Raw genomic sequence first — 26,431 nt, 5'->3', positions numbered from 1 at the left:
AAAAAACAAGGCCAAAAGATCTTGTATTGAAACCTCTGAAAAATAACTCAAAATGAACCTTTCTTCCTTTTAATTTGTTTCCTTCAGATCTTTGTCAAAGTAATGGAAAGTTCACGTACCAAGTAAACAAAGAAGCAGGATTCAATCCTCTCGTCTACAACTACACTACAAATTGTTATCATTTCCCAAGCCTCAGGTCCTCAGGTCCTCAGCTCCTCCCATTAGCCCCAGATCCACCCATACCTAATGATCGAGCCACTGTACTCACTACCAACCTACTTCCCTTTTACCCCCAGAGACAGAAGCTGCCACCTGGATAAGGTGCATGTGCTATGTAGCTCCCTCTCCCGTCAGAACTATGGCCCCACTAATAAACCTCCTTAAGAACCTTCTCCTGTCTGTGATTATCGCTGCATGGTCCTCTGGGATGGCGGGGACATATCCTTTCAAAAATAAAGCAAAAAATAAAACAAAGAGTAAGTAAAAAGAGGAGTGTCTATGGATTCGGGATAAGAGCCCAAGTGGAGTTTTTGCACACACATAGACAGGCATTCATATACTAAACAGGCATTATCTTACTTAGAACATTGTTCCTAAGGAAATCAATAGCATTATTTTCTTTATGTGACTAGTAATTTAAAAATCTTATCTATGAAGATGCCTCTACAATGCAGTTTAAGAAATATCATGGAGGGGCTGGGGATATAGCCTAGTGGCAAGAGTGCCTGCCTCGGATATACGAGGCCCTAGGTTCGATTCCCCAGCACCACATATACAGAAAACGGCCAGAAGCGGCGCTGTGGCTCAAGTGGCAGAGTGCTAGCCTTGAGCGGGAAGAAGCCAGGGACAGTGCTCAGGCCCTGAGTCCAAGGCCCAGGACTGACCAAAAAAAAAAAAGAAATATCATGGAGGTAACAGCCCAGCTTCGTACATTTTCATAAGATCCAACTTGGTTTTGTGCAAATATTAACGGGCCTGCTCATTCATTTCTCAAGGACCCTTTTAAAGAAGACGCTTTTATAACAAAAGGTTTTGAAGACAAACTGCCAAGGTTAGAATCAGTGGCTCAGACCTTAATATAACTTTGGGCATCTTCCTTCTTTTCCGTACCCAATCTATGAGAACCACACCATTCCTATCTGTTAGTGCAACTGTGAAATTAAATGAAAAAAAAATTAAAGTTCTGAACAAGCATTTAAACTGAGCTTAGTCCGTGCTGCTTGGTTACTTTTGCATTCGAAAGGTGGTTTTTTTGGCTTGCGGTGTGGGGGAGGGGAGGGGATCATCTAGGCACTTTCCTAGAGCCTGAACAGAATACACTACTTCAAAAGGAAGTTAAGTGCTCCGGTCATTGGTATGCCCTCCCAGGAGCTCTTCAAATGAAACGAAAACTTCCCGTTTCTTAAGCAGCCTTCGAGGGAATCTCAAGAAGCCTTGCCCCTCCAAGCAGCGAGAGAAAGGAAACCCGGTATCTGAGTTGCTGCAGCCGTCTGATGGATCACTCCGTACGGGATGGTACACTCGGCCATATACCTGAAGTGAGAGCGGACGGATGGCCCAGGCTCCGAGAAGCCCGGAGACACGAGCGGCCAGCCCGCACACACTCCTCCTCCGTCGCGCCGGTACTAGACGCGGCCCCAAGGGGGCGCGCGGCGTCACGGGCGACGCGTAATCATTTTCCCACGTCCCGCCTCCGCCCCCTCCGGGCCGGACATAGCAGCTGCGCACGCTCACACCCACTTCCGGGCACCGTTCGTCGCTTCCCACAATGCTCTGCGACGCCGGCCTGTCGCAAAGGCCGCGTTCCGGCGGCGAATGAGCGACTCGCTCTCCGTGTGCTGCGGCGGCGACAGCGGCCAGATCGTCTTCTCCTCCTTCTCCAGAACGGGTGCTTAATTTCACCCCCGATTCCGACAGTATCCATCCGCGCCTAGGTCTGGCCGGTGCCATCGGTCTCCGCAATGCCCCCCAAGAAACAGGCTCAGGCCGGGGGCAGCAAAAAGGCGGAACAGAAAAAGAAGGAGAAGATTATCGAAGTGAGTGCCCGCCCCTCCCCCACAGCGCCGCGAGCCTCGGGCCGGCGGCCCGCCACCCCGGGCCCCCGCGCGCAACCCCCGACCTCTGACCCCCGCGCGCGACCCCAGGCCCACCGTGCGCGCCTCCCCCGGGGCCATGTGCTCCTCCCTCAGCCTTTGGGGTCCCGGGACTCTGGCCCCGGGCGGCGGGACGCAGCTGTCTCCGCCCCCAGGTATAGTGACGCCGCCCGCGGTCGGCTGACACGCCGCACTGCCCCCCACGCCCGCCTCTGCCCCCCACGCGGGCGGATCCCCGGGGGTTGGTCCCGCGCTAAACTTCCCATACACGCACACGTTCCCAGGGTTGTGTGGTCAAGAAAAACGCGGGACTGGCTTGGGTCAGTCTTTTCTGGAAGGCCTGCTTCATCACAGGCCTTTCGTGTTGCTTTACCCATCATCTGGTGTTAGTACGGCTAACTTTTTCGACCCCCACAGCCATCACCTGATGTCTTTATTTTCTATTTCCTACCTATGAACTATCCCATAAAGAGCCGAGGTTTCCCTCAGGTCAGAGCTCGAATCTCGTACCTGGTCTGAATTAGATTGGAGAATAATACGAGGCTTGTGTCATTAGCCGTGATAAATACTATGCCTTGGTAAATAGTATGTGTGCATACACATACATACTTGGGTACGTTTGTTTAGTGTACTGAATGTCCCCCACCTGAATGACTTTCACAAGTGTTGTCACCTATTTTCCAACGCCTTCATAAATTTCCTTAAGCTAGTGAGCCACGCTTGACTAAATCCCATAAACATCATATAGCCCCTAAGGAGGTACTTATTCTCTCTTTTTCTCCTATGACTCTTCATACAAAAGAGTATCTCATGAAATCTGCGTGTAATTGGAAAAGACTATGACGATTTTACAGCCTAAGGTATATCTGAATAATATAACCTCTTATGAAATAGATACGTTCTCAAAATCATGACCAAAATGTTTGAATGTTTTGAAATAAGACTTAAAAAGTACCAGTGTTTTTCAATGTTTAGTTGTTACATTCCTGAAAGTATCTCCAAGTTTGGCTGTACAAATCTCATAACCTTGTCAAATTCACATAATTTTTTACATTGGCTGGTTGGATTTAAGTGAAATGCTTGTGAGAATTCTAGTATTTTTTGGCCAAGTTTCTTACTATAGTCTTGGTGCTAATCTGCAGCTTGAAACTATCAAGAAGTGCTGCAGCCAGACATTTGAGAAAGCAAATTGATTATCACCTACTTTCGCTGACATATTTTTTAACAACCTGTATTCCTCACAGATAGGTATATCTGATGGCATTCAGTACTATTTCAACCGATAAAGACACAAAGTAAAACATGAAAGCAAATGTTACATGACAACCCAAAATACACTTGATGCATTGTGGAGCATAAAGTTAACATATGTCTATTTGCCTTATTTTTTGAATTGGGAAGGCACATTTTCTGTTTTGAGCAGTAATGGAATTTGAACTCAGGGCTTCATGCTTGCTAAGTAGGCACTCTACAACTTGAGCCACACTTCCCAGCTTAGTGGGAAAGGGAATTTTGTATAAAGCTATTTATAGTAGCCTATCAACGCTTAAATATACATATCGTGTAGCTCTGATCTTGCAACAAAAAAATTGGAGAGTGGGGAAACAGTTGCTGGATATTGAACTCAGGATTCCTTGTGGGGTTTTTTTGGTTTGTTTTTTGAGGAATAAAGTATTTTTATTTTTCATTTAATGATGCAAACACAAATGCTGACTTGATATGTATTCATATGTTACTTCCCTTGTTTTCAAAGCACACATTTTGCCATTGAACTATTTTTAAGCACCCAATAAGCTTATCTTTAAGGTAAATAGAAAGCAGCTCCATTTTCATTAATGAAAGTAACTCCAGAAAAGAATATAAGAAAACTGCAGTTTTTAACGGATTAAAAAAATAAATCTATTGGGTGCTGATGGCTCACTACTGTAATCCTAGCTGCTCAGGAGGCTGAGATCTGAGGATTCTGGTTTGAAGCCAGTCCAGGCAGGAAAGTCCATGGGACTCTTTGTTATCTCCAATTAACCACCAGAAAACTTCAAGTAACATTGTGGCTCAAAGTGGCTGAGTCCTTGGCTTGAGCAAAATTGCTCCAGGAAAAAGCGCAAGCCCTGAGTTCAAGCCCCATAACCAAAAAAAATTTTTTAGAAATCCTAATGGAGAGAATTCAGCCTGAATTTCTTTGTGTTTTTAACTTCCCTAGAGCCCCAGCCATGTTTTGATGACTATAAGGAGATAAGGAGAAGCAGCTTAATCTTAGCTCTCAGCTCCCCAGTCATGCTTGGTCTAGAAACTTCATTAAATTAATTTCTGGAGACTTTTGTTACTAAACCATGTATTATATAATAATCTCATAATGAACATAATTAGTCTCTAGTTCAAACTAGTTATCTTTATTTTAAGTTTCTGGAAAAATATCTCTGGCTGAGTTCACATGCTAAAAACTAACACCTTGAGAGACTTAAAATCTTAAATCAATGAAAATTAATAGTTTGGTAAAATACATACTTTTCAGCAGTTGTGTTTGTGACTCGAACCCAGGGCATTGCTTAAAATACAAGCTATAACTGAGCTATACCCTCAGTCCTTTAAGCATTGCTTTTTAATAAATTTTTAAACAAATGATTGCCTTTCCATCCTCTCTATACCTTTATTGGGAGGTTCTGCTGTGGATACTTTTCACTGTGGAAAAGGAACAGCATCCCACTTTTGAAAACTTCAAGTGAAAAGCAAAAAATGCAGGCAGGAGGGGTAACTGGGGTGGGTTGCTTAGTATCAAACCTAGGTCCTTGCACACACAAGTCAAGTCCTGTTCCATTTGGCTATATTTCCATGGGAGGCAAGTGGTGTAGCAGAATTCAGTAAAGGGAGCATCATCTTCAAAGTGTTGTGGACTTGAGTTCAAGTTCCATTTTTCAGATTCCTGTGTCTAATTTGGACAATATTATACTGCAAAATAGATCCAATTTTTCTATTATTACAGAGCTGAGAGCTAAGTAATTCATAAAGTGTGGCATATATTCAATAGATGACAGCTCTTGTTAATATTAGAAATAAAACTAGTAGCTGGGCACTGGTGACTTATGCCTATCATCTTAGCTACTCAGGAGGCTGAGGTCAGGGGATCAGTTCCAGCCCAGGCAGGAAAATCCTTGAGACTCTTTATCTCCAGTTACCACCAGAAAGCTAGAAGTGACACACTCTAGCCTTGAAGAAAAGAGGTCAGGGCCTTGATTCAAGCCACACAACTGACAAAAACAATAATAATAATAAGAGAACTAGTTAAGGAAATTATTTTTTTTCAAATTTTTATTATCAAACTGATGTACAGAGAGGTGACAGTTTCATACATTAGGCATTGGATACATTTCTTGTACTGTTTGTTACCTTGTCCCTCATACCCCCCTCCCCCCTGGATATTATTTTATAATTCTACTTGCACTGTCTACATATTTCCAGCCTTATTTTCCTTTCGCACTGTCTACATATTTCCAGCCTTTTTTTCCTTTCCTCTTTAACGCTAAAATTTCATGAGTTATTTGTGTAAAAACACTTTTTCTGAAATGAATATATAAAAGATAATTATAGCTATAGTATTAGTCACACATTGGTCTCAAATGGTGTATATAGACCATTTATTTTATGGTATATATATACCAATTATTTAGTTATAAAAGTCAGCATTAAGCAATAAAAAATTGATTATGAAAGAGAGGAAATAATCTTTGGGTTAAGGGCAGTTGAAGAATTTCCTCCTAAGGACTTGTAACAGCAAAGAAGTAGTGATGGGAACCTATAGATTGGGTCCAAGTGTGTTAAAAATGATGGAGAAAATGTATTGATTGCCAGTGAACTTTAAATGATGTCAACTGTTGAATATTTGAAGCTAGAGCTAGATTAACCAGTTGGATCACATAAATAGACAAGAAAAATCCATTAAAAAATTAACGGGGGGGGGGGGGAAGGTGGAAGGTAGGGTGTAGGCAAGTGGAAGGTAGGGTGTACGCAAGGATGCATGAGGTAAAACTATCACTACCTATCCGGGTGTTCAGTTATCTTGGAACACTGTTTACTCACTCTTTTCACCTGATTCCTTAAGAGATGAAGGCTGGTTTGTATAGGAGCAGGGTTTCTTGAGGGTGAGAACAGAAAGAAAGAATTGTAAGTAAATTCTGGATTCGTTGTTCTTTAAAGCTCTTTGCTACTTTAGAGCAGTTTTTTTCTCCTGGCCTGTTTTACTTTTGTATTTTGAGACAGGGTTTCACTCAAGTTGCCTATGCTGGCCTCTAACTTGCAGTCCTCTTGCCTCAGTTTCCCAGCATGCTAGCATTATAGGCGTGACCTACCATTTACAGCTTATAGCATGTTTTCCAAACTTCTTTAATTCAGTTTTTCAAATCTACTGAACACATGCACTGTTCATTCCCTATAGCCTAATTTGGGGGACCTTATTAATCCAATCTGGGCCACTCTCCTCCTAGTTTTATTTTAATCATAATGTAGAGTTCACAGAAATCTACCCAATACTCCCATTCCTAAGTCTAGATCCGTCTTCAAGTAAGGGTCTGTCCTCAGGAAATAACTTACTAGAGGATCCCAAATTATGAGCCATCCTACTACCAAGAGGCACTGTTAAGCCCGGTGCCAGGGACTCATACCTGTAATGCTAGCTACTCAGGAGGCTTAGATCTGAGCATCACCTGGACTGTAAAAGTCCAAGAGGCTCTTATCTCTAATTAACCTCAAGGCAGAAGTGGGACTGTGACTCAAATAGTAAAATGCTTACCTTGAGCAGAAGAGCTCAGGGACAGTGAGTGCCCAGGCCTCCAGTTCAGGCCCCAGGACCTACATAGGGGAGAAAAAGACACTGTTGTTATTCCAGATTCATGCTATGTTTTTTAGAAAGTTTTTAGGGTACCAGACTGCCCTATAACTTGACCAGCCTTCTCTGTAAAGTACATAGTTTTTCATAGTGGAAAGAACTAAGTCTTTCCTTACAGTCAAGTAAGTCATTTAATAATTGACACTGTGCTAATAAATACGGTCAATTCTTAGTGTTTGGGAGGAAGAAAGACCAACTGAATATATAGCTTCTCTCAATTTCCTAGTGTTAGATTTCTTATTCTCCTTTTTACAGTTGAGGAAGTAGGCACAGAGATTAAAATAGCTTGCCCAAGGTTACTAAACTAAGGCACAGCCAGGATTCAGCCATGGAATTTGGTTCCTAAGTTCTTACTGACAGCCACTGTGTTATACTTGCCTCTCTGTTGTAAATCTTTTAACTCTTAGAAGGTTAGAGTGAGACCTATTTTCTAGTAAGTAAACTATAGCTCAGAGGGTAGTTGACACAACTCTACTTAGAATTAGAACATAAGCAGTCTGACTACAGCTTATACTACCAAACATTCACTCTATACAGCTTGGATCTTTTAGCCACATTAACTTCAAGAGAATTGAACATTCCCAAGTTTCAGTACTTTTAGAATAAAAAATGCTCAATTATAGTGTTAAGATTCAAGAGTTTATACTTAAGAGAATATGTTTAGTGAAAGATAAGTCTATTTCTCTGGGATAAAAATTGTGAACTCTGAGATGATCAAAATACAATTTATTCCTGTGATAGAGCAGTATAATTAACCAGATTTTTTTTTTTCCTTTTTGGGTCTGAAGTTTATATACCTTTGGTAGAAACTGCTGTTGTTTGTACTTTATTTTCTATCTGGACATGTTCCCTTAGAGACTTTTTTCCCCTTGTGTCTGTAAATGTCACTATCTACCTTGCTGTTTGGTCTTATTTACTCAGAGCTTGATTTCTTCTCTATAATTACATATGGTCATGAGTTGAACCCCAGTTATACTTCTTTCTGGCAGTACATCTACAGATACTCTTGTACTTTGATCCGGAAGGTATTCTTACGTAGAGTCTCCTCCTATTCTCATGACAACCCATGTTTTCTGGAAAGTTTGCTGTTTCATACTTAGAGGCTGTGATGTGTTCATTTCTCAGTCACCTTACCTTGACCATCTTAGCTTTGAAGTAGATGGAATATTAAAGATATTTCCACTAAAGGAGTGTCACTTATTAAATGCTTGGTGCAGAAAACTTTAGCTCATATGCTTCCTTTTTTCATATACATAAGCTTCAGAAAACACATCACTAATTTGTAGTACTTTATTGGGTTACTAAAACATAAAATAGTCATTTAAATATGGGAAAGCAAAGTGTATGGATAGACAATAGGTGTTGTGAATACAGTGGTACTTTTCAATCTTAAAATCAATGAAGATCTGTTTTACTGGTTCTGAAATAGTCTTGATTGTATTGTGGTTATTTTTATCTAAGTAGTTATAACAAGAGTTTCAATTCAACATGTCATTTTATGCGTACAGTGCATCCTAATCAATGTCACCATATTCTCATCTGTCCCAACCCTTGATCCCCTCAGTTTCCATTTTCATATAAGATCATTGAATATTATGTGTATATTCAACCATCCTCTCTCTCTCCATTCCTCTACTTCCTCCTCTTAAATACTCCTCCCCACACACACATAAACATTCCATCTTCTTAGTAATCAATCATTGTGATAAATCCGAAGTTGGTTGTTCCAAGGAGTAACAACACCATTGGAATCCTCTGCATATACTATATGTTAGTTACTTTGTTAGTGTACACATGCATATGACTGCATGTTTGTTTATATATTTATAATTTAGACTGACTTCCACATATGATAGAAAATATGCATCTTTTGTCTTTCTAGCTTTATTTAGCATTTTTTCCTCAATGTTTCAGATAAATTCTTAGGAGAGGGTTCGAGACAACAGAATGAGAAACAAAAATACAAATTCTAGTTTGGAATCAGTTGACATCTATACCATTGAGCTTCATCATATGAAGATTGTTAATAGTTGGATGAGTTTAGAAAGCAGAAAAACTGGGGCTGGGAATATGGCCCAGTAGCAAGAGTATTTGCCTCATATACATGAAGCCCTGGGTTCGATTCCTCAGCACCACATATAAAAAGAAGCACTAGGGGCTGGGGATATAGCCTAGTGGTAAGAGCACTTGCCTTGTATATATGAAGCCCTGGGTTCGATTCCCCAGCACCACGTATACAGAAAATGGCCAGAAGTGGCTCTGTGACTCAAGTGGCAGAGTGCTAGCCTTGAGCAAAAAGAAGCCAGGGACAGTGCTCAGGCCCTGAGTCCAAGGCCCAGGAATGGCCAAAAAAAAAAAAGAAGCACTAAACTTCAGTTCACTAGATTGAAGTTTTGAAGTAAGATTTTCTTCAAGTTCTCTTTTCTTCAATAAATAGTGTCATGATGTATAAACCTTTAAAAAAAAAAAAAAGAAAGCAGAGAAACTGGAACTGAATGCCCACCGAGGAGTAAGCCATTAAAAATCAAGTACATTTGCTCTACAATATTCTGGGGAAGCTAGATAGTGCAGAAGGCAAGAAGCTGAAAACTGGATTAGAAGCATTAGAAGTAGCTAGTTCTATCCACAATCACTTGTGACTTCCTGACTGCAACAAACAGGAGGTATATTTTCAAGGGAGAAAAATCAGACTTCTCTGTTTTAGGAACAACACTAGGCATAGAGGCCTTAAGTTTGAATCCCCATAGCAAAAGAAAAATGTAGCATACTAACAAATTTTTTATGGTGCTAGTTATTTAGGGGTGTTTATTGTGACATTTCCATACATACATACAGTGGATCCTAATCATACTCCCTACCAACAAAGCCAATATGTTTTCCTTTCATTAATATGTTAGATTTTATATAACAATTAGTGATGATACGTTTTAATCTGCATCATGCTAGTTCTAAGTTGTGAAGATGTGATGTTTTGAGGTCCTATATTGCCTTGGCTTGATTTACTGTTTTAAATGTCTTCCTGTGGTATAGGGAATTATTTTTGAATTAATGAGTAAATGATCTTTAGATATCACTGAAAAAATGGCTATATAAATTGCTAAGATATTTTTATATTCTTATTTAGGACAAAACTTTTGGCCTAAAGAATAAGAAAGGAGCAAAACAACAGAAGTTTATCAAGGCTGTCACTCACCAAGTTAAATTTGGTCAACAAAATCCCCGTCAGGTAAATAAATTTCCATATTTTCTTAGGACATATTATTATACATTGTCACAGATAAAAGTATTTGATTTTGTTATTGTATTTTAAAATAGAATCTTATTCTAAGCTTTTTGAATATTAACCTTTATTAATACAGCGGTACCTCTTGCATATTCCTCCAAGCCACTTTGATTCAGCGCTCATTCTAGAGTAGAATGGCTGGTCTACAGGATGGTTATAGTTAGTTTATCTGTTTAGCTCCTCGGGAATGTTTGATTTGTTTCAACTTTTATGACACGGAATATTTCTACAATCTCATACATGTGTTCTTTAAACATATCCTTTTATTTCTTTGCAGAAATGATCTGTTAGCAGTCTTTCTGTTTCTGGAGGAAGGGAATTTGATTTCTAATTTTAATAAATCCACATGATCAGATTCCATAGGGCTGTAATACTTCAAAGTTTCACAATGCATGAGTAATAGGCATTGAGGTTCTTTAGTATTTACCAGTGTGATGCATATAAAGAGGTATTGCATTTTTGCATTGCCTTCTCTATTAGGGAGTCTCACATGCTGTTAGATGTTTGCATCTGTTCTTCTATGACTTGCCTGTTCAAATCCTTGTGGATTTATTTTTTCTTTGTTTTCTTTATTTTTTCCTTGTTATCTCATTACTTTGAGAGATACCTTTTGTACACATTGTAGATAGTTTTTGATTTTTCAGACTAAAAGCAATGGATTTTTAGTTTTTATTATATCAGATGGGTCTAGGTTTATGAAATACAGTTTAAAAGCTTTACTCTTCAAGGCACTGTGTGTTAGGTGTTTTTCTAGTCACTTTATTTTCATAGATTATGGTTTGTATCAATACACATATACAAATATATTTTCATAGGTAGTAGGATTATTGGCTTTAGCCACCAGGCTATACTGTTGAATTTTTTTATACTTTGTTGTGTAAATGGGCTCTCTATGTACAGAGTACGTAGCTGCTATGTAACTTTGAAGATAAGCAGTAGTTGGCTGGGCCTGCTCTACCCTGCCCCCAGCCCTGTGTAATTGAAGATGTCCCTACTCCTTTGTCTTCCCCAGACATTTTTCTATCCAGCAGAAAGGAGTCAGTGAGGGTGAGAAGATGTGTCTACCCACAGGTTTCTATAATACCTTTGAGCCTTACAGGACCTACAAAGGCTTCTTCCCCATATCTATGGATGAGGGCACATGCTGCATCCACACTATTTCCTCTCCAGGGCCTTCTGCTTGCCCTCCACATAAAAAGATAAGATGAAATAAAGGACAAAGAGAAGAGGAGCCATGGGATGACTATATTAGAGCTGTGTTATTGCTGGCCTTCATAGCATGAATGAGCCTAAGCATTTTAAATTTGAACCTGCTCTTACAGGTCATAAAATATATCAACTAGGTATACAACTCATTTTATTTATTATTTTATTTTTTATTTATTTATTTTTTTTTGGCCAGTCCTGGGCCTTGGACTCAGGGCCTGAGCACTGTCCCTGGCTTCTTCCCGCTCAAGGCTAGCACTCTGCCACTTGAGCCACAGCGCCGCTTCTGGCCGTTTTCTGTATATGTGGTGCTGGGGAATCGAACCTAGGGCCTCGTGTATCCGAGGCAGGCACTCTTGCCACTAGGCTATATCCCCAGCCCCATTATTTTATTTTTTGAGATGAAGTCTGACTACATAGCCTAGAATGACCTCAAACGTGATCCTCCTTCCTCAGCCTCTTGAGTGCTAGAATTACATGCATAGGCTGCCACACTCAGCTTGATTTATAACAGAGTGACTTAAATTATTTCTTCATAAGGAAATGCCTCCACCATCTGGTCAGAGTAAGAATTTGGAAAGTCATTGACCCAATTCTAGCATTGGGCCATTCCTTCCCTAAAATTTCCTCTTGAACATTTTGTTCTGATTTCTCCTAGTAATCTTAATGTTCCTGATTTCTTCAGTAGGTTTTTCAGGTCCTGTTGGTTTATTTAATACAATGATATTCTTCAAGGATTAGTCTTCTGCTGTTGCTACTTTTTATTACCGTCCTTGAGAAATTTCACACATTCTCAAAATTTTTATCTGTAAATGTGTAAACAATTATCTATAAACTGCTGTTTTAAAATTATCTCTCTCAGAACAAATCCTCTCTAGATTCAGTGAAGTGGTTCTATGACCAGTGTAGCAGCCTTCTGAATTGTTCCACATAGATCCTGTGTAAGCATTCTGTACTCAGTATGTCCAAAACAGAGCTGGTCTCTACCTTCTGTACTCTAACCTGTTCCTCCTGTATTTCCTGTCTTGTTTAACAACATTAATCATACATATGATAATCCTAGATTTTTCTTGCTCCTGTACACTGAACACTTCATGTTCAATCACTTGGTTATATTCATTCTTCACTTTGGCTGTCCTTTTTTTCCCCCAATCCTTACTATTAATGCCTGTTCTAAGCTCTTGTGTTTTCTTGCCTATAGCAGTTGCAGTAGGTTTTCTTGGATTCCCAATGTATCCACTGTCATCCTGACCTATATAAAGTAAAACCTAATCTTTGTCACTTGCTTTCTGAATACTTAAGTTGAGCCCTGTTCCCTACTGATATACTCTAGTCCTCCCATTAATGTTGTTGATAGCTTTTTTTCTCTCATCTCTGTCCTGACAGTGGCTCACACTTTCTATGTTCTTTGCTTGTTCATCAGAACAATTTGTTTAGGCATATTGTGATCCTTGTTCTCAAAGTGCCATGGTATTATAGTTGTTGACTTGTCTCTATTCCCACTGGACTCTGAGCTTGGTTAAACATGTTGTCTTCTCTTTGCATTATTACCCGACATAAGACCTGATATATAAATATTTGGATGAAATCTCTAATTGTATTAGATATGTATGTAAATCATAAACCTAGAGCCATGTTACATTTCTGTTTTATTTAATTTCCTACTTTGACTTAAACTCGACATTTTCAACAAGTATCCTCTAGTTTTTGGGTAGTACAGTCATTATTGTGTGACTCTATACTTTGGGACATAGTCCCATCATCAAAATAGGCCATCCATTTCTGAAAGTGGGCCATTTTCATTGGAAAAATGCCTCAATTTAGAGCCATTTGTAAAAATTGCTGTCATGTATTAAATGTTTAATTGGCAACAATCCTTGTTGCCATAAAATTCTGAATGTGCTTTTAACTAGGTATGGTACTGATTATAGACCAAAAGAGAATTCATCACAAGGCTTATCAATTTCATTTAACAGTTTAATTTACAATATTTTATATTACTACAATTGGTAAAGATTAAATATTTAGATGCCTTTGTTGTTATATTAGTGATTACTATGTAATGAAAACACTTCATGAAACAACCAAGTTTATATGTTAAACCTGGAAATATTTGTAGGTAGCACAGAGTGAAGCTGAAAAGAAATTGAAGAAAGATGATAAGAAGAAAGAATTGCAAGAACTAAATGAGTTGTTCAAACCTGTAGTTGCTGCTCAAAAAATAAGTAAAGGTAAAATTTAAATATCAAAGGTGTTATTTTTATCAGATGTAATTATTATTTTATCCTTTTCAGGTTTTCATGTTTACTAGCTATGTCATAGTACAATATAATCCATTAGCCTTACACCAAAGACAAAACTAGAAATTAGTTTTTATTTATAATATCTGATTGTTTGCAATGACCAAAGTTTGAGTTGTGTAAACTCTGGTCTGGTGTAATAATCTGTGTGTTTGGTATCCCACCTTCTGCAGCTTATTTTAGTAAGAGTTATAAAAAGAAACATGGACATATAAACTGCTTAATATAGGAAGAACTTCTTTAAAGATTCTACTAACTTTCTTTAAGTGATATTTTTCTTTCACACCAGTGAATAGAAGATAAGCTAGCTATATCCCAGAATGCAAGCTATACTTAATAGTATGGTTTATATGTGATACAAGCATTGTAATACAAGTTTCACATCTCATCTGATATAGGTGCAGATCCTAAGTCTGTGGTATGTGCCTTCTTCAAACAAGGACAGTGTACTAAAGGAGATAAATGTAAGTTCTCTCATGACTTGACTTTGGAGAGAAAATGTGAAAAACGAAGTGTTTACATTGATGCAAGGGATGAAGAACTTGAAAAAGGTATTTCTTTTTAATCTTAAAAATAAATGCTTATTTTTTATTTATTAGTATGATACTTAGTAACTTGAAAAACACAATAGTCCTACTGATATCGTTCAGAAAGAATAAGTAGCTGACTTTACTATTTTTTATAAAAGTTGAATTTCTCACATTATTGCCTTTTATTCAGTAAATAAGAATGCTTAAAATTTATTTTGAATTTGTCTTTACTCCAGTACGTACTACATTCTTCTTTGCCTAAACCACTTAGAGAGTTTTCGTAAATAATTTCAGTCTATTATTGTTTCAATGGGAACAAAAATAATTTTTTAACTATGTGTCTTAAGAGTATTGCTGTCTTAAGACGTATATGTGGTAGGAACCAAAGATAGAAATAAACATATAGTCTTCATGTCTCTTTTTATTTAGACACAATGGAAAATTGGGATGAGAAAAAGCTGGAAGAAGTAGTGAACAAGAAGCACGGTGAGGCGGAAAAGAAAAAACCAAAAACTCAAATAGTATGTCCTTTTCTTGAATTGAGTTGCTGTGGCATTTATTATTAGGGAGAATTATATGGCAAGGTATCTGTTACTTTCTACTGGATAACTAAGTTGTTAGAAAATTTCATCTCACCCGTGTAAGGTACATCAAGCTTAATTAAACTCAAAAGGATGCTTTGGGATTAAGTGGTGGCTCAAGCCTGTAGTCCAGGGCCCTTGGGTGTCAAATCAGGAAGATCATGGTTTCACACAACTCAGGCAAAAAAAAAAAGTTGCAGTGATTCCATCTCAGCCAGTCAGCTGGGCATGGTGAAGCAGGTACATGAGAGGCTTAATAGAAGGTTAGCCCAGAAAAAACTGAGAGCACCTGTCTAAAAAACTACAGCAGCACCAGGCACTAATTGCAATCCTAGCCACTCAGGAGACTTGAGGTCTGAGATCTGAGAGTTGCTGTTCAAAGCTAACCCCATCAGGAAAGCCCAGGAGACTCTACCAACAATTAACTACCAAAGAGAAAAAGCCCACCAAAAAAATAAATAAATAAACAAACAGAAATTGACTGTGGCTCAAAGTAGCTCAGGGACCGAACCCAGGCCCTGAGCTCAAGACAGACACAGACACACACACACACGCACGCACACACACACACACACACCCCAAAAGACAGACACACACACGCACACACACACCCCAAAAGGGGCTAGTGTCTCAAATGGTAGATGGTCTGCCTAACAAGCACAAGGCCCTAAGTACATCCTAGTAATGTCCCATGTGAATAGTCATTCATTCATTCATTCATTTATTTATTTTTGCTCGAGGTTAGCACCACCCACTTGAGCCACAGAGCCACTTCTGGTCCTTTCTGTTTATGTGGTGCTGAGGAATCAAATCCAGGGATTCATGCATGCTAGGCAAGTGCTCACTAAGCCACATTCCCAGCCCCTAATAAAGTCCTTTAAATTCATCTTCTGTGATGATTTACTTTCTCAATAAGAATTAAATCCAAGCCTGGCACAGTGACTTGTCATTCTAGCTGCTGAGGAAACAGATCAGAGGGTCATAATTTGAAACCAGCCCAAGTACAATTTCAAAAAAAAGTTTGAGACTATCTCAATCCAAGACTGAGTGCAGTGTATATACAACTGTCTCCCAATGGCAAGGGGACTCACAATGTTGCCAGCCACACTAGCCTGGCTATAAAGTGGATTCCTGCCTAGTTTGAAAATAACCAACAATAAGAGGCTGGTAGAGCTCATGCCCAGCTAGACCAAGGTCATGAGGTCAACCAGTACTCATCCCCAAAAAAGTATAGCGACCAAAAAGAAACTTGTAAGTAAATTAACCTATTAAGAATTTATTCTTTGGCAGCTGGCTTACTGGTAGAATGTTTGCCTAGCGTGCCTGAGGCCCTGGGTTCAGTTTCTCAGTGCCACATAAATAAACAAGCAAGAATTTATGGAGAATTTTTAAATTAAATTTACCAATGAATTCCAAAATGAATTTTGGTAGGTAGTAGCTCTGTTGTAGGAAATCTACCTTCAAAAGTAGTTGATTTAGCTGGGCACTGATGACTCACACCTGTAATCCTAGCTACTCAGGAAGCTGAGATCTGAGGATCACGGTTCAAAGCCAGCCCTGGCAGGAAAGTCCATGGGACTCTTCACTCCAGTTAACAACCATGAAACCAGAAGTGGTGCTGTGGCTCAACTGGTAGAGCACTGAGCTGAAGAGCTCAAGGACATTGCCCAGGCCCAGAGTTCAAACCTCACAAGAGAGAGAGAGAGAGGAGAGAGGAGAGAGAGAGATTTATTTCTTAGACCCTGAATTCTGTCTGCATATTAAGTACAGTACAACTGGCAAATCTTGACAATTCTGCAGTGTTTAAAGTGCTGGATTCACACACACATATTGGTTTTGGGAGTTTGGTATCATCAGTTTTTTTGTTTTTTAGAAAAAAATAGTTAATCTTACAATTGGACCCCTACATGTTTGAAAGGGCAAAATCTTTTTTTTTTTTTTAACTTTATTCCCTCATGACTAAAACATAGGAAGTAGCTTATAGAGTAGATCCTTGGTATCCATAAGTATATTTTCAAGAAACCATTGTGAGGAGACACTTTGAATACTCAGTATACGTAGAGTTTATGGCTCTAAAATTACTCAACTAGAGCTGTATTATACATGTGGTACATCTCAGCATCCATAATTTGGAACCACATTGGATAGGTTACATTACTATCATAAAAATTAATTGTATATATTAATTACTGCCCATCAAAACTATCCTATTTTGTGCTCTTTATCCTGAATACCATGGATGCATGATTCAAAGAAATGCCTCTTTAGCAAACCTAAAATTTTCATATTGTCACTGAGAGTACTTTATATGACCTTTCTGTCTTCAGAAGCTTACTATAAGTTTTAATTTGGGGGAGGCAGGTTTTCACAATAATTAAGAGTAGGGAGGGCTGGGGATATAGCCTAGTGGCAAGAGTGCCTGCCTCGGATACACGAGGCCCTAGGTTCGATTCCCCAGCACCACATATACAGAAAACGGCCAGAAGCGGCGCTGTGGCTCAAGTGGCAGAGTGCTAGCCTTGAGTGGGAAGAAGCCAGGGACAGTGCTCAGGCCCTGAGTCCAAGGCCCAGGACTGGCCAAAAAAAAAGAGTAGGGAAAGAGCAGATCACACAGTGCAAACATGACTGAAGATAGGGGACTAGCTTAGAGTATGTTCACAACAAGTAAGCTGTGTAATGCACATGTGAGGATTTAACATGTTGGTTTTTTATTTTGAATGCAGTTGTTCAAACCTTCATGTAAGCAATCTGGAACTAAGGCTTATTGTATAACCTGGTTATTGTATAACCTAAATATTGTCTATATCCTTGTATATGACAAGTTTGGGGAAACAATCAAAACAAAATCATTGTGGGTTTTTTTGGTTGTTTCTTCAGAAATCAGAAAATTTACATAAGGAATTTGCCACTGTACTAAATATTTTAGGATACTTTTTATGTGTATAAGTATCCTTGCATATGTACATAAAGTTAGCATCAATAGCTGAACAAATGTGTTTGTTCCATGTATCTAAGTGTTTACCAATGAAACAGACTACACTGAGCCAGTATTTCTGAATAATATTTTCCCTTTAGGTATGCAAGCATTTCCTTGAAGCTATTGAAAATAACAAGTATGGCTGGTTTTGGGTATGTCCTGGCGGAGGTGATAACTGCATGTATCGTCATGCTCTTCCTCCTGGATTTGTATTGAAAAAGGACAAAAAAAAAGAGGAGAAAGAAGACGAAATTTCATTGGAAGATCTGATTGAAAGAGAGGTAATTACTAACCAATTACTTCCTAATATTAAAAATGTATTATAATTTCCAATATTCACCACTTGAGGGCAATAGCATGTTATGAAAAGCAAAAAAATGCAGTCTTTTCCTAAAATTATCCTATTTTAGTTATTTTCATGTCTAAAATGTAAGCCCTGATAAAACAAACTTTACCCATGTACATGATCCAATGAGGACACTTATTTCAGGATTATATAACATTGCTAAGTGCTAGCTATGATTAGCAAATTGTTTTCCTGAGAATGAATTATTCAAAATGCTTGAGCAACCAAGTGCTGATGGCTTATGCCTGTACTACTAACAATCAGGAGGCTGAGATTTAAAGATTGTGGTTTGAAGCCACCTAGAGCAAATAAGCCACTGAGATTCTTCCCAACTAGCCAGTAAAAAGCAGGAAGTAGAAGCCTGTCTCAAGTGGTATAGCACCAGCCTTAAGGAAAAAGCCAGGCAACAATGCGTGGCCCTGAGTTCAAACCCCAATACTAGCTTTTAAAAAATGCTTAGTTTCCAGTTTGATTGAAATTTTACTTTTAGACCCTTTCATTGGTATCATTTTAGTAATGACTAATACATAATGGAGAGAACTTCCCTCTGGTATTTTGTTGTGTTTTTCTTTACATTTTTATTTTTTATTTATTTTTTTTTTTTTGCCAGTCCTGGGCCTTGGACTCAGGGCCTGAGCACTGTCCCTGGCTTCTTCCTGCTCAAGGCTAGCACTCTGCCACTTGAGCCACAGCGCCGCTTCTGGACGTTTTCTGTATATGTGGTGCTGGGGAATCGAACCTAGGGCCTCGTGTATCCGAGGCAGGCACTCTTGCCACTAGGCCATATCCCCAGCCCCTTTTCTTTACATTTTAATGACATCAATTAGTTGTACAAGGGATTTCATTTATGCATGGTATGTAATTGATCAGGTTCATCCCCTCCATCTTCTCAATCCCACTTTCCAAACCAATCTCACCCAGCTTTATTGTAACATTTTCATACATGTGCATAAAGCATTTTGACCATATTCACTTCTTTCATTCACCTTCCCCTATTGGTATTCCCCCTCCCCCCAGTAACCCCAGAAGGACGTGTACTTGTTTTATACTCTTGTCATTTGTTTTCTAATACTGTATGCTAATTGCCCAAAGTGGTCTCACTTGATATTTTACACATTCACATACAATATTTTAATCATATTGACCACCTCATTTGCTCTTCTACTCCATCTACTACCCCGCATTATTCAGCAGCTTTCAGTGAGTTTCATTTTGCTATCTTCATTCACAAATGGAATTGAATATTAGTATGTACATCTGCTAACGTTCTTTCCTACACTGTGCACCGTCACCCTCAGTCTGTCCCACAGTTACAAGCATGTTCTTCCTCTCACTGTATGTGTGGGTGTGTTTGTGATCCTGTGTGTTACATAATATTTATTGTATCATTGGACTCAAAAATACTGTTACCCTATGAACAGTATGACAAAAGAGGTTTTTAAAATACTCCTTTGTGGCTCACCAAAAAAAAAAAAAAAAGAATTCTGTGAGTTTAAACTACTCTTTTCTGGCTCAGCAAAGAAGTGTTACTCTGAGTTAACTTGTGACTTCAGAGAATAACTATTGTTAGATTACTGAAAATACTAAATTTAGCAGTGTATTTTTAAACTATTCTTCATATTTGATAATCTAATAAAACTGTCTAATTGTTTATCTTCAGTTTTTGTTTCTGGCACTAACTACAAATCTTTGGACGTGGCATAGGATATTTTAACACATGTATACAGTATATAATGATCAGATCATGTTGATTGGCATATCTGTGACTTCAGACATTTGCCATTTCTATATATTGGGGACGTTCAATACAATTTAATATAGACAGAGTCATCACCAAGTGATCTCAGCAGTGTAAAGGAAATCAACTCACTAGAGGGACAGTCTAGTTTGAAATGGCACCCCCAGATAGCTATGGTGAATCTGAGGGAAAGATACTATTCATAGAGCGTGCTGGAGCCCCACCTATTACAGAAAAGACCCAGTGCGCCAGGTATTACCTATTGGCTTGTGGTTCAGGATAGATTTTGAAACCTGTTTTTTGGGTTTTTTTGGCCAGTCCTAGGGCCGTGAACTCAGGGCCTGAGCACTGTCCCTGGCTTCTTTTTTGCTCAAGGCTAGCACTCTGCCACTTGAGCCACAGCGCCACTTCTGGCCATTTTCTGTATATGTGGTGCTGAGGAATCGAACCCAGGGCCTCCATATATACAAGTCAAGCACTCTTGCCACTAGGCCATATTCCCAGCCCCCTGGCTCAGGTTTTAATTTCACCATAGTTCATGTAATAATCAGCAGCTGTACCACTTTCCAGTGACCTCACTCATTAACCCCTCTTATGTCTCAATTTCATTGCACCTACTTAAATGGAAAAGGATAATAATCACAGCCACTTGCCAAATGGCAGTAGATTTCATGAAACAGTTTGGCTGTCAGGCTGCTAGTACATCCTCTTAACATCTAGGCAAGTTGCCCTGCTCTTCTGTTCCAGACACCCCCCTATGTAATTGAATTAATGTTGACTCACAAAACCTCCTTCCCAAGTTGTGTATTTTATTTAATAGGCTTGGAAATACCCAACTGAATAGTCTAAAGGAAGGTCAGGTTTACCAATGCAAGTATTTGGGTGCCAGTACCAAATGAAGTCTTACCGCACACCCTTTCATAGATGCAGATCAGATTCAGAAATTGAAAGGCTCTCCAGCGTGGAGACAACAGAACAGAACAGCATCTCTAAGCATGAGAGGACCCTTTGTATTCAGCATAGATTTAACCAATCAGCAAATTAGAGTGGCTCTCTTTGCTTTGCCCCTCAAGATGAACTACAAAAAAAGTTCAAGTAGAGAAGCAAGGACCAATCCAGAACACAAGTTGTAGAGGCCCTTCCTAGGGGAGGGCTTGTCTCCATCAGAGACCTATGGGAATCCACTTTCAGGAGGATACAGAACTTGATACTTGGTAGTACAGTGGAATAGACAATCATCGATACTACCACCTAGGTTAAGGCAAATAAAGCTAGCCACATTTGGGCATATTTGGTTGGTGGCCCAATGTGCAGTATACTGCAATCAAAAATGTAGACTAATTTAGAGTCAAATGTGTGAGGATTTTTTTTTATTTAGTTTTACCATCAAGTAGCTATTAATATTAGAGAAATTTCCCATTGTCCTTGTTTTTATGTTAACATCTATGTATTCAAGCTTTTAACACCGAATATTTGGCAGGTATTTAGCAGATACTATTTTACTATATATTTATTACCTAATTTTTATCCTGAAGAGCTGGTGTGCTTTTTGTGGCTTTTGCTTTTCTCTTCTGAGGAACACATGGATATTGGTTTGATACATTTTTTGGGGGGCCTTGAGGCTTGATCTCTGGGCCTAGGCACTGTCCCTGAGCTCTTCAGCTCAAGGCTAGCTCTCTGCCACTTGAGCCACAGCACCACTTCCAGTTTTCTCCTGGTTAATTGGAGATAAGAATCTCATGAACCTTCCTGCCCACGGTGGCTTTGAACCTTGATCCTCAGATCTCAGCCTTCTGAGTAGCTAGGATTATAGCATGAGCCATGAGTGCCCAGCTTGTTTTGATACTTTTTATATTTATTGTTTCCAGATTCCCTTGTGTTAAAATAATTTTCTTGATAAGTTTGCTACTCATATTTAACATTAAAAGATTATCCAGTTCTGGGAACGTGGCTTAGTGGTAGAGTACTTGCCTAGCACGCGTGAAGCCCTGGATTTGATTCCTCAGTCCCACATAAAGGGAAAAAGCTGAAAGTGGCACTGTGGCTCAAGTGGTAGAGTGCTAGCCTTAAGCAAAAGAAGCCCAGGGACAGTGCCCAGGCCCTGAGTTTAAGCCCAAGACTGGCAAAAAAGATTATCCAGATCAGAGGAACACATACTACACTGAGCACCATTGTTTCTGGGTGCTCATCTTGCTTTTTGCCGTATAAGGTAAAAGTCCATTAACTTAGTTCAGTTCATATTTTTTCTTAAGTATAATCATAGTCAAGGAGGTAATGACCTTAAAAGAAAACTGCTATTAAATGTTACTCTGGTAACCTTAACTCTGTCTTTGCAGCGTTCTGCCCTAGGTCCAAATGTTACCAAAATCACTCTAGAATCTTTTCTTGCATGGAAGAAAAGGAAAAGACAAGAAAAGATTGATAAACTTGAACAAGATATGGAAAGAAGAAAAGCAGACTTCAAAGCAGGGAAGGCACTGGTGGTATGTCCTGTACTCACACAAACTGATTGATAACAGTGGCAAGATTTCGTCTTTCCTTAATCATGCCAATGTTTAAAATTAGTGATCACATAAATTTGATTTTTCTCTGAGTTGCTATGTTTGTGTCTGAATAGATCAGTGGTCGTGAAGTGTTTGAATTTCGTCCTGAACTTGTCAATGATGATGATGAGGAAGCAGATGATACTCGTTACATTCAGGGAACAGGAGGTGATGAGGTAAGAAGAAATTTTGCATTCTGCTGTGTTCATTGGAAAAACAAAAAGATAATAGAATAGAGTAACATGTTAAAAGCCGTAGTCCTAGTACCAGACTTCCTCCATTTGTTCCTTATTCCATCATTGGGAAATTACTTATTGTGGAACTCCACTCTGTAATAGTAATCTCTGATTTGTAGAGTACAGTCCGTACTGCCCTAAATAGTACTGAATTGGGGGCGTGAGTAGTCATGTAACTGTGAACAATTTTAGTAGTAGCAAATAACATCTTATTCACTTTTTGTATAGTCATTATAAAATTGTAAATTGGATATAATACTCTAAATATATGATGTAGAGGAAAAAGCACCAAACATGAAAGAAGTTTAGAAAATGAAGTGAATGAATTTTGGCAGTAGTTGATCCTTTGTTTTTACTCGACTTCATTGTTGTCATGTTAAGGAGTAAAAGTAGTTCGTGAAAATTGCTGTCATATGTAACAACTTTTCTTTCTCTGTGTTAAAGGTTGATGATTCCATGAGTGTAAATGACATAGATTTAAGTCTGTATGTCCCTAGAGCTGTGGATGAAACTGGTATTACGGTAGCCAGCCTTGAAAGATTCAGCACATATGCTTTGGATAAAGATGGTAAGTAGTTTCCTTTTGTTAGTAAGCTATCCAAAGATCAAGCCAGGTTTGGCAAATTTCATATGTGCAGGTATCAGACCAATAACATAAACACATATTTTGGCCATATATAAAAGTAGTAGTGAATAGTGGAACTGTAGAATTAATTATCTGAGTGGATATTAAAACATTAACGAGCCAGATACTGGTGGCTCATGCCTGTAATCCTAGCTACTCTGGAGGCTGAGATCTGAGGATCAAGGTTCAAAGCCAGCCTGCAGAGGAAAGTCCATGAGACTCTTATCTCCAATTAACCACTAGAAAACCAGAAGTGGCACTGTGGCTCAAGTGGTAGCGCACTAGCCTTGAGTAGAAAGAGTTCAGGGACAGCACCCAGGCGCAGAGTTCAAGCCCTACGACCAACCTAAAGAGAAGGGGGGAAAAAAAAGAAAACTAGAAGAGGAGCAAAAACAAGGTTATAGATGTAGTTAATCGGTTCAATTGGAGACCTTTATGAATTTGGGGTGTTTTTTCCCCCTTTCTTATCAAAAGTGATACTATGTAGGATACCATGCAATCATTTGTAGAAGAAAACAATTTTAAAAGTCATCTCCATTGATATCTGAGTAAATGAGCTCATTTAGGCATAGGCCATAGATACATTTGGTACACACAGACACTGATGCAGTGTTCTACAATAGGCAAAAGAGAAAAGCACTTAAAAACAGAGATTTAAAGAAAAATTAAGACATGAGTTTCAGGGGGGAAAAAAAACTAGTAGGATAGAAATGCAAATAAATTACTAGTTGAAATTAACTCAAAATAGAGATTTGTTAAAATAGGGTCCCAGTGTTCACTACAACAATTGGAGAATGAAAAGGATAAAATGAATATAGACTATCCACACTTACTGTGAAAAGGAGGCATGATCATGGCAGGGGCCGGAGGGGGGGGGATCTTTTTAAGACCTGGAAAACTAAAATGTGTACATAGTCGAATGGAAGAAGAAAGTATACAAATTTAAAGTAAGCAAGACCTGGAAATACAAATAATGTGAAAACGGAGAGAAGGCAGTCTAAAGTGCTTTTGATGATAAAGGTTGTATTATGTCGGTTTATGCTTTGACTTAGGGATAGGTTTGAAAACAGCAGTAAAAGATTGATATGCTTAGCGTGGAAAGGGATACTAAGCAAGGCTAAAGCTGAGATTTTTTTAAAAAGGCAAAACTTTATTTTTACAACAAAAGTACACAAATTAATAACATGAAAAGTGGCACCTGAGAATGCTGACAAACTGTTAACTTCCCCAACATACCAGTTAGGCTTATTTTTTAAGTAGGGCTTTTGGTGACTTAGGTACAGTTGCAAATATTTTAGAAGTTATGATTCCCGAGACTTTTTTATGTGAGCTGAAATGTAAATTAGGCCATTAAAAATTGTTCTGTGGAAGTAGAGATGTGGCTCCAAACGGTAAAGCACCAGCCTTAAGCAAAAACGTCTTCATTTGGCATTGGAGAAGAAAAGTCAGCCTTTTCGTTTTACCAGTCTTTTACACCTATAAGGAAACGGTTCCTGGCACTAGGGTCTGTCTGTGTGTTTAGTGAGGATTGTTTTGCACCAGTTTATCAGGTACACTAGTACTGAGTCTTTTTCATGTTCAGAACATTAGAACTAGTACAATTGAACAATTGAACTATTATTTGCTAAATACATTTTGGTCAATAACCATTTATTCAAACAAAGGATTACTTTGAAGTTGACTATAAAGCTAGGGTTGTAAGAAACAAATGTAGATATTTAATTTTGACATGAAATGTATAAATCATATATCAGACAAATATGTAAAATGAAAATCAAGATTCTTCAGTAAACATAGGTAATTAATAAAAATGAGCTCAGAAAAAGAAAACCCAGTTCTTCTGTAATCCCAGGAAATGCTTTCATAAAAAAGGAAAAAAGTTAGATAATTAGTCTTTGCATTCGATTGTTAATGCACTAGTGTTTTCCATTTCAGTGCCTTAATGCTTTCAATTTTTATTTGTAGAAAACAAATTAAGCGAAGCATCTGGAGGTAGGGCAGAAAATGGTGAAAGAAGTGATTTGGAAGAGGACAACGAAGGGGAGGGCCAGGAAAATGGAGCCATCGATGCTGTGCCTGTTGATGAAAATCTTTTTACTGGTGAAGATTTGGATGAATTAGAAGAAGAATTAAACACGCTCGATTTAGAAGAATGACACCAGACAAGTTGATAAAAAGTTAAGTCAGCTCATCATGAGTTGAAATGGACAGCATTGATTTTTTTTTCCACTTAGATACAACAGGATGTTTATTTCTCATGCTGGTTCTGGAGGGCTTACTCTCCTCCAAAAAAGAAACATTCTCCCTACATCTTTTCTTCTGACTTTGGCTACATCTCATAGTAAGTTCAGAGTAGTTCATGATAAATTAAAAATATAATGGTCGTTGCAGAAAATGATTGGTTGTTGTAACTGTTCCTAGGAAGTGCAATTGCTTGCCCAGCTTTTGATTTTCATTGCATATATGTAATTACCAGGAGCAACATGAATTTATATTTAAAATACTCTACATTTGATGCAGTTTTTAATGAATGATTTCCTTTCCTCTGTATTTATGTGTCTTCAAGACTGCCTAAAATGTGAGCACTGTACTTGATAAAGGAAACTGCATATGCAGATTCAGTATTGTATATCTGTGGACAATTAGATAGTGAGTTGAAACAGATCTTCTTTGATCAGATAGGATCAGCTATAATGTCGTGTGTTAAACTGTCTTAAGAGTTTTCCTCTTCTTTTTGCCAATAAAATTGTAAATAAAGACCATCATACATTAAAATCAAAATAAGAGCCTTTGTTTTAAGTTTTTCTATAAAGAATTGCTTAGCATTTGTAGTGTGAGGATTTTAGCTAAATGTCTGGTAGGTATCTCTTAAGGCAAAAGACACACTGGATTTCCTTAGTGCTTATTACAGAACTGACAGTACTAACAATAAGTTTAATAAATCCTAAATTTCCCAAAGACACACTAAGTACCGTAATATAAAAGGGTAATTACTGAATTGACAGATTATCAACGTAATCAAAGATTGACTACAAGGGAACTAATTTGTACTTCAGAATCAATATTGAGATACATAGTTTACATACTGTAAAGT

The 26,431-nt window shown here is 38.5% G+C and overlaps 1 protein-coding gene across 1 annotated transcript; it reads left to right on the top strand.

The window, feature by feature from the left end:
• Positions 1–1,808: 1,808 nt before the first annotated feature.
• Zc3h15 (zinc finger CCCH-type containing 15) lies at positions 1,809–26,114 on the top strand. Its single transcript, XM_048345130.1, has 10 exons — positions 1,809–2,036; positions 10,097–10,198; positions 13,581–13,692; positions 14,160–14,312; positions 14,721–14,812; positions 17,948–18,130; positions 22,270–22,416; positions 22,551–22,652; positions 23,157–23,280; positions 25,303–26,114. The coding sequence occupies exons 1-10, from the start codon at positions 1,962–1,964 to the stop codon at positions 25,491–25,493; spliced, it is 1,281 nt and encodes a 426-aa protein (XP_048201087.1). The 5' UTR covers positions 1,809–1,961; the 3' UTR covers positions 25,494–26,114.
• Positions 26,115–26,431: the final 317 nt, after the last annotated feature.

This window comes from Perognathus longimembris, chromosome 4 (assembly GCF_023159225.1).
Source record: "Perognathus longimembris pacificus isolate PPM17 chromosome 4, ASM2315922v1, whole genome shotgun sequence".
NCBI classification, from domain to species: domain Eukaryota; kingdom Metazoa; phylum Chordata; class Mammalia; order Rodentia; family Heteromyidae; genus Perognathus; species Perognathus longimembris.
The sequence above is the reverse complement of the archived record's forward strand: the minus strand, read 5'-3'. Positions and strand labels throughout refer to the sequence as shown.

Bases quoted from the DNA above. Each gene is read 5' to 3' on its own strand.
- Zc3h15 (XM_048345130.1), top strand. From the start codon at position 1,962: ATGCCCCCCAAGAAACAGGCTCAGGCCGGGGGCAGCAAAAAGGCGGAA. The intron at 22,417-22,550 runs GTATGTCCTGTA...GTGTCTGAATAG, and splicing joins AAGCAGGGAAGGCACTGGTG to ATCAGTGGTCGTGAAGTGTT. The intron at 23,281-25,302 runs GTAAGTAGTTTC...TTTTATTTGTAG, and splicing joins ATATGCTTTGGATAAAGATG to AAAACAAATTAAGCGAAGCA.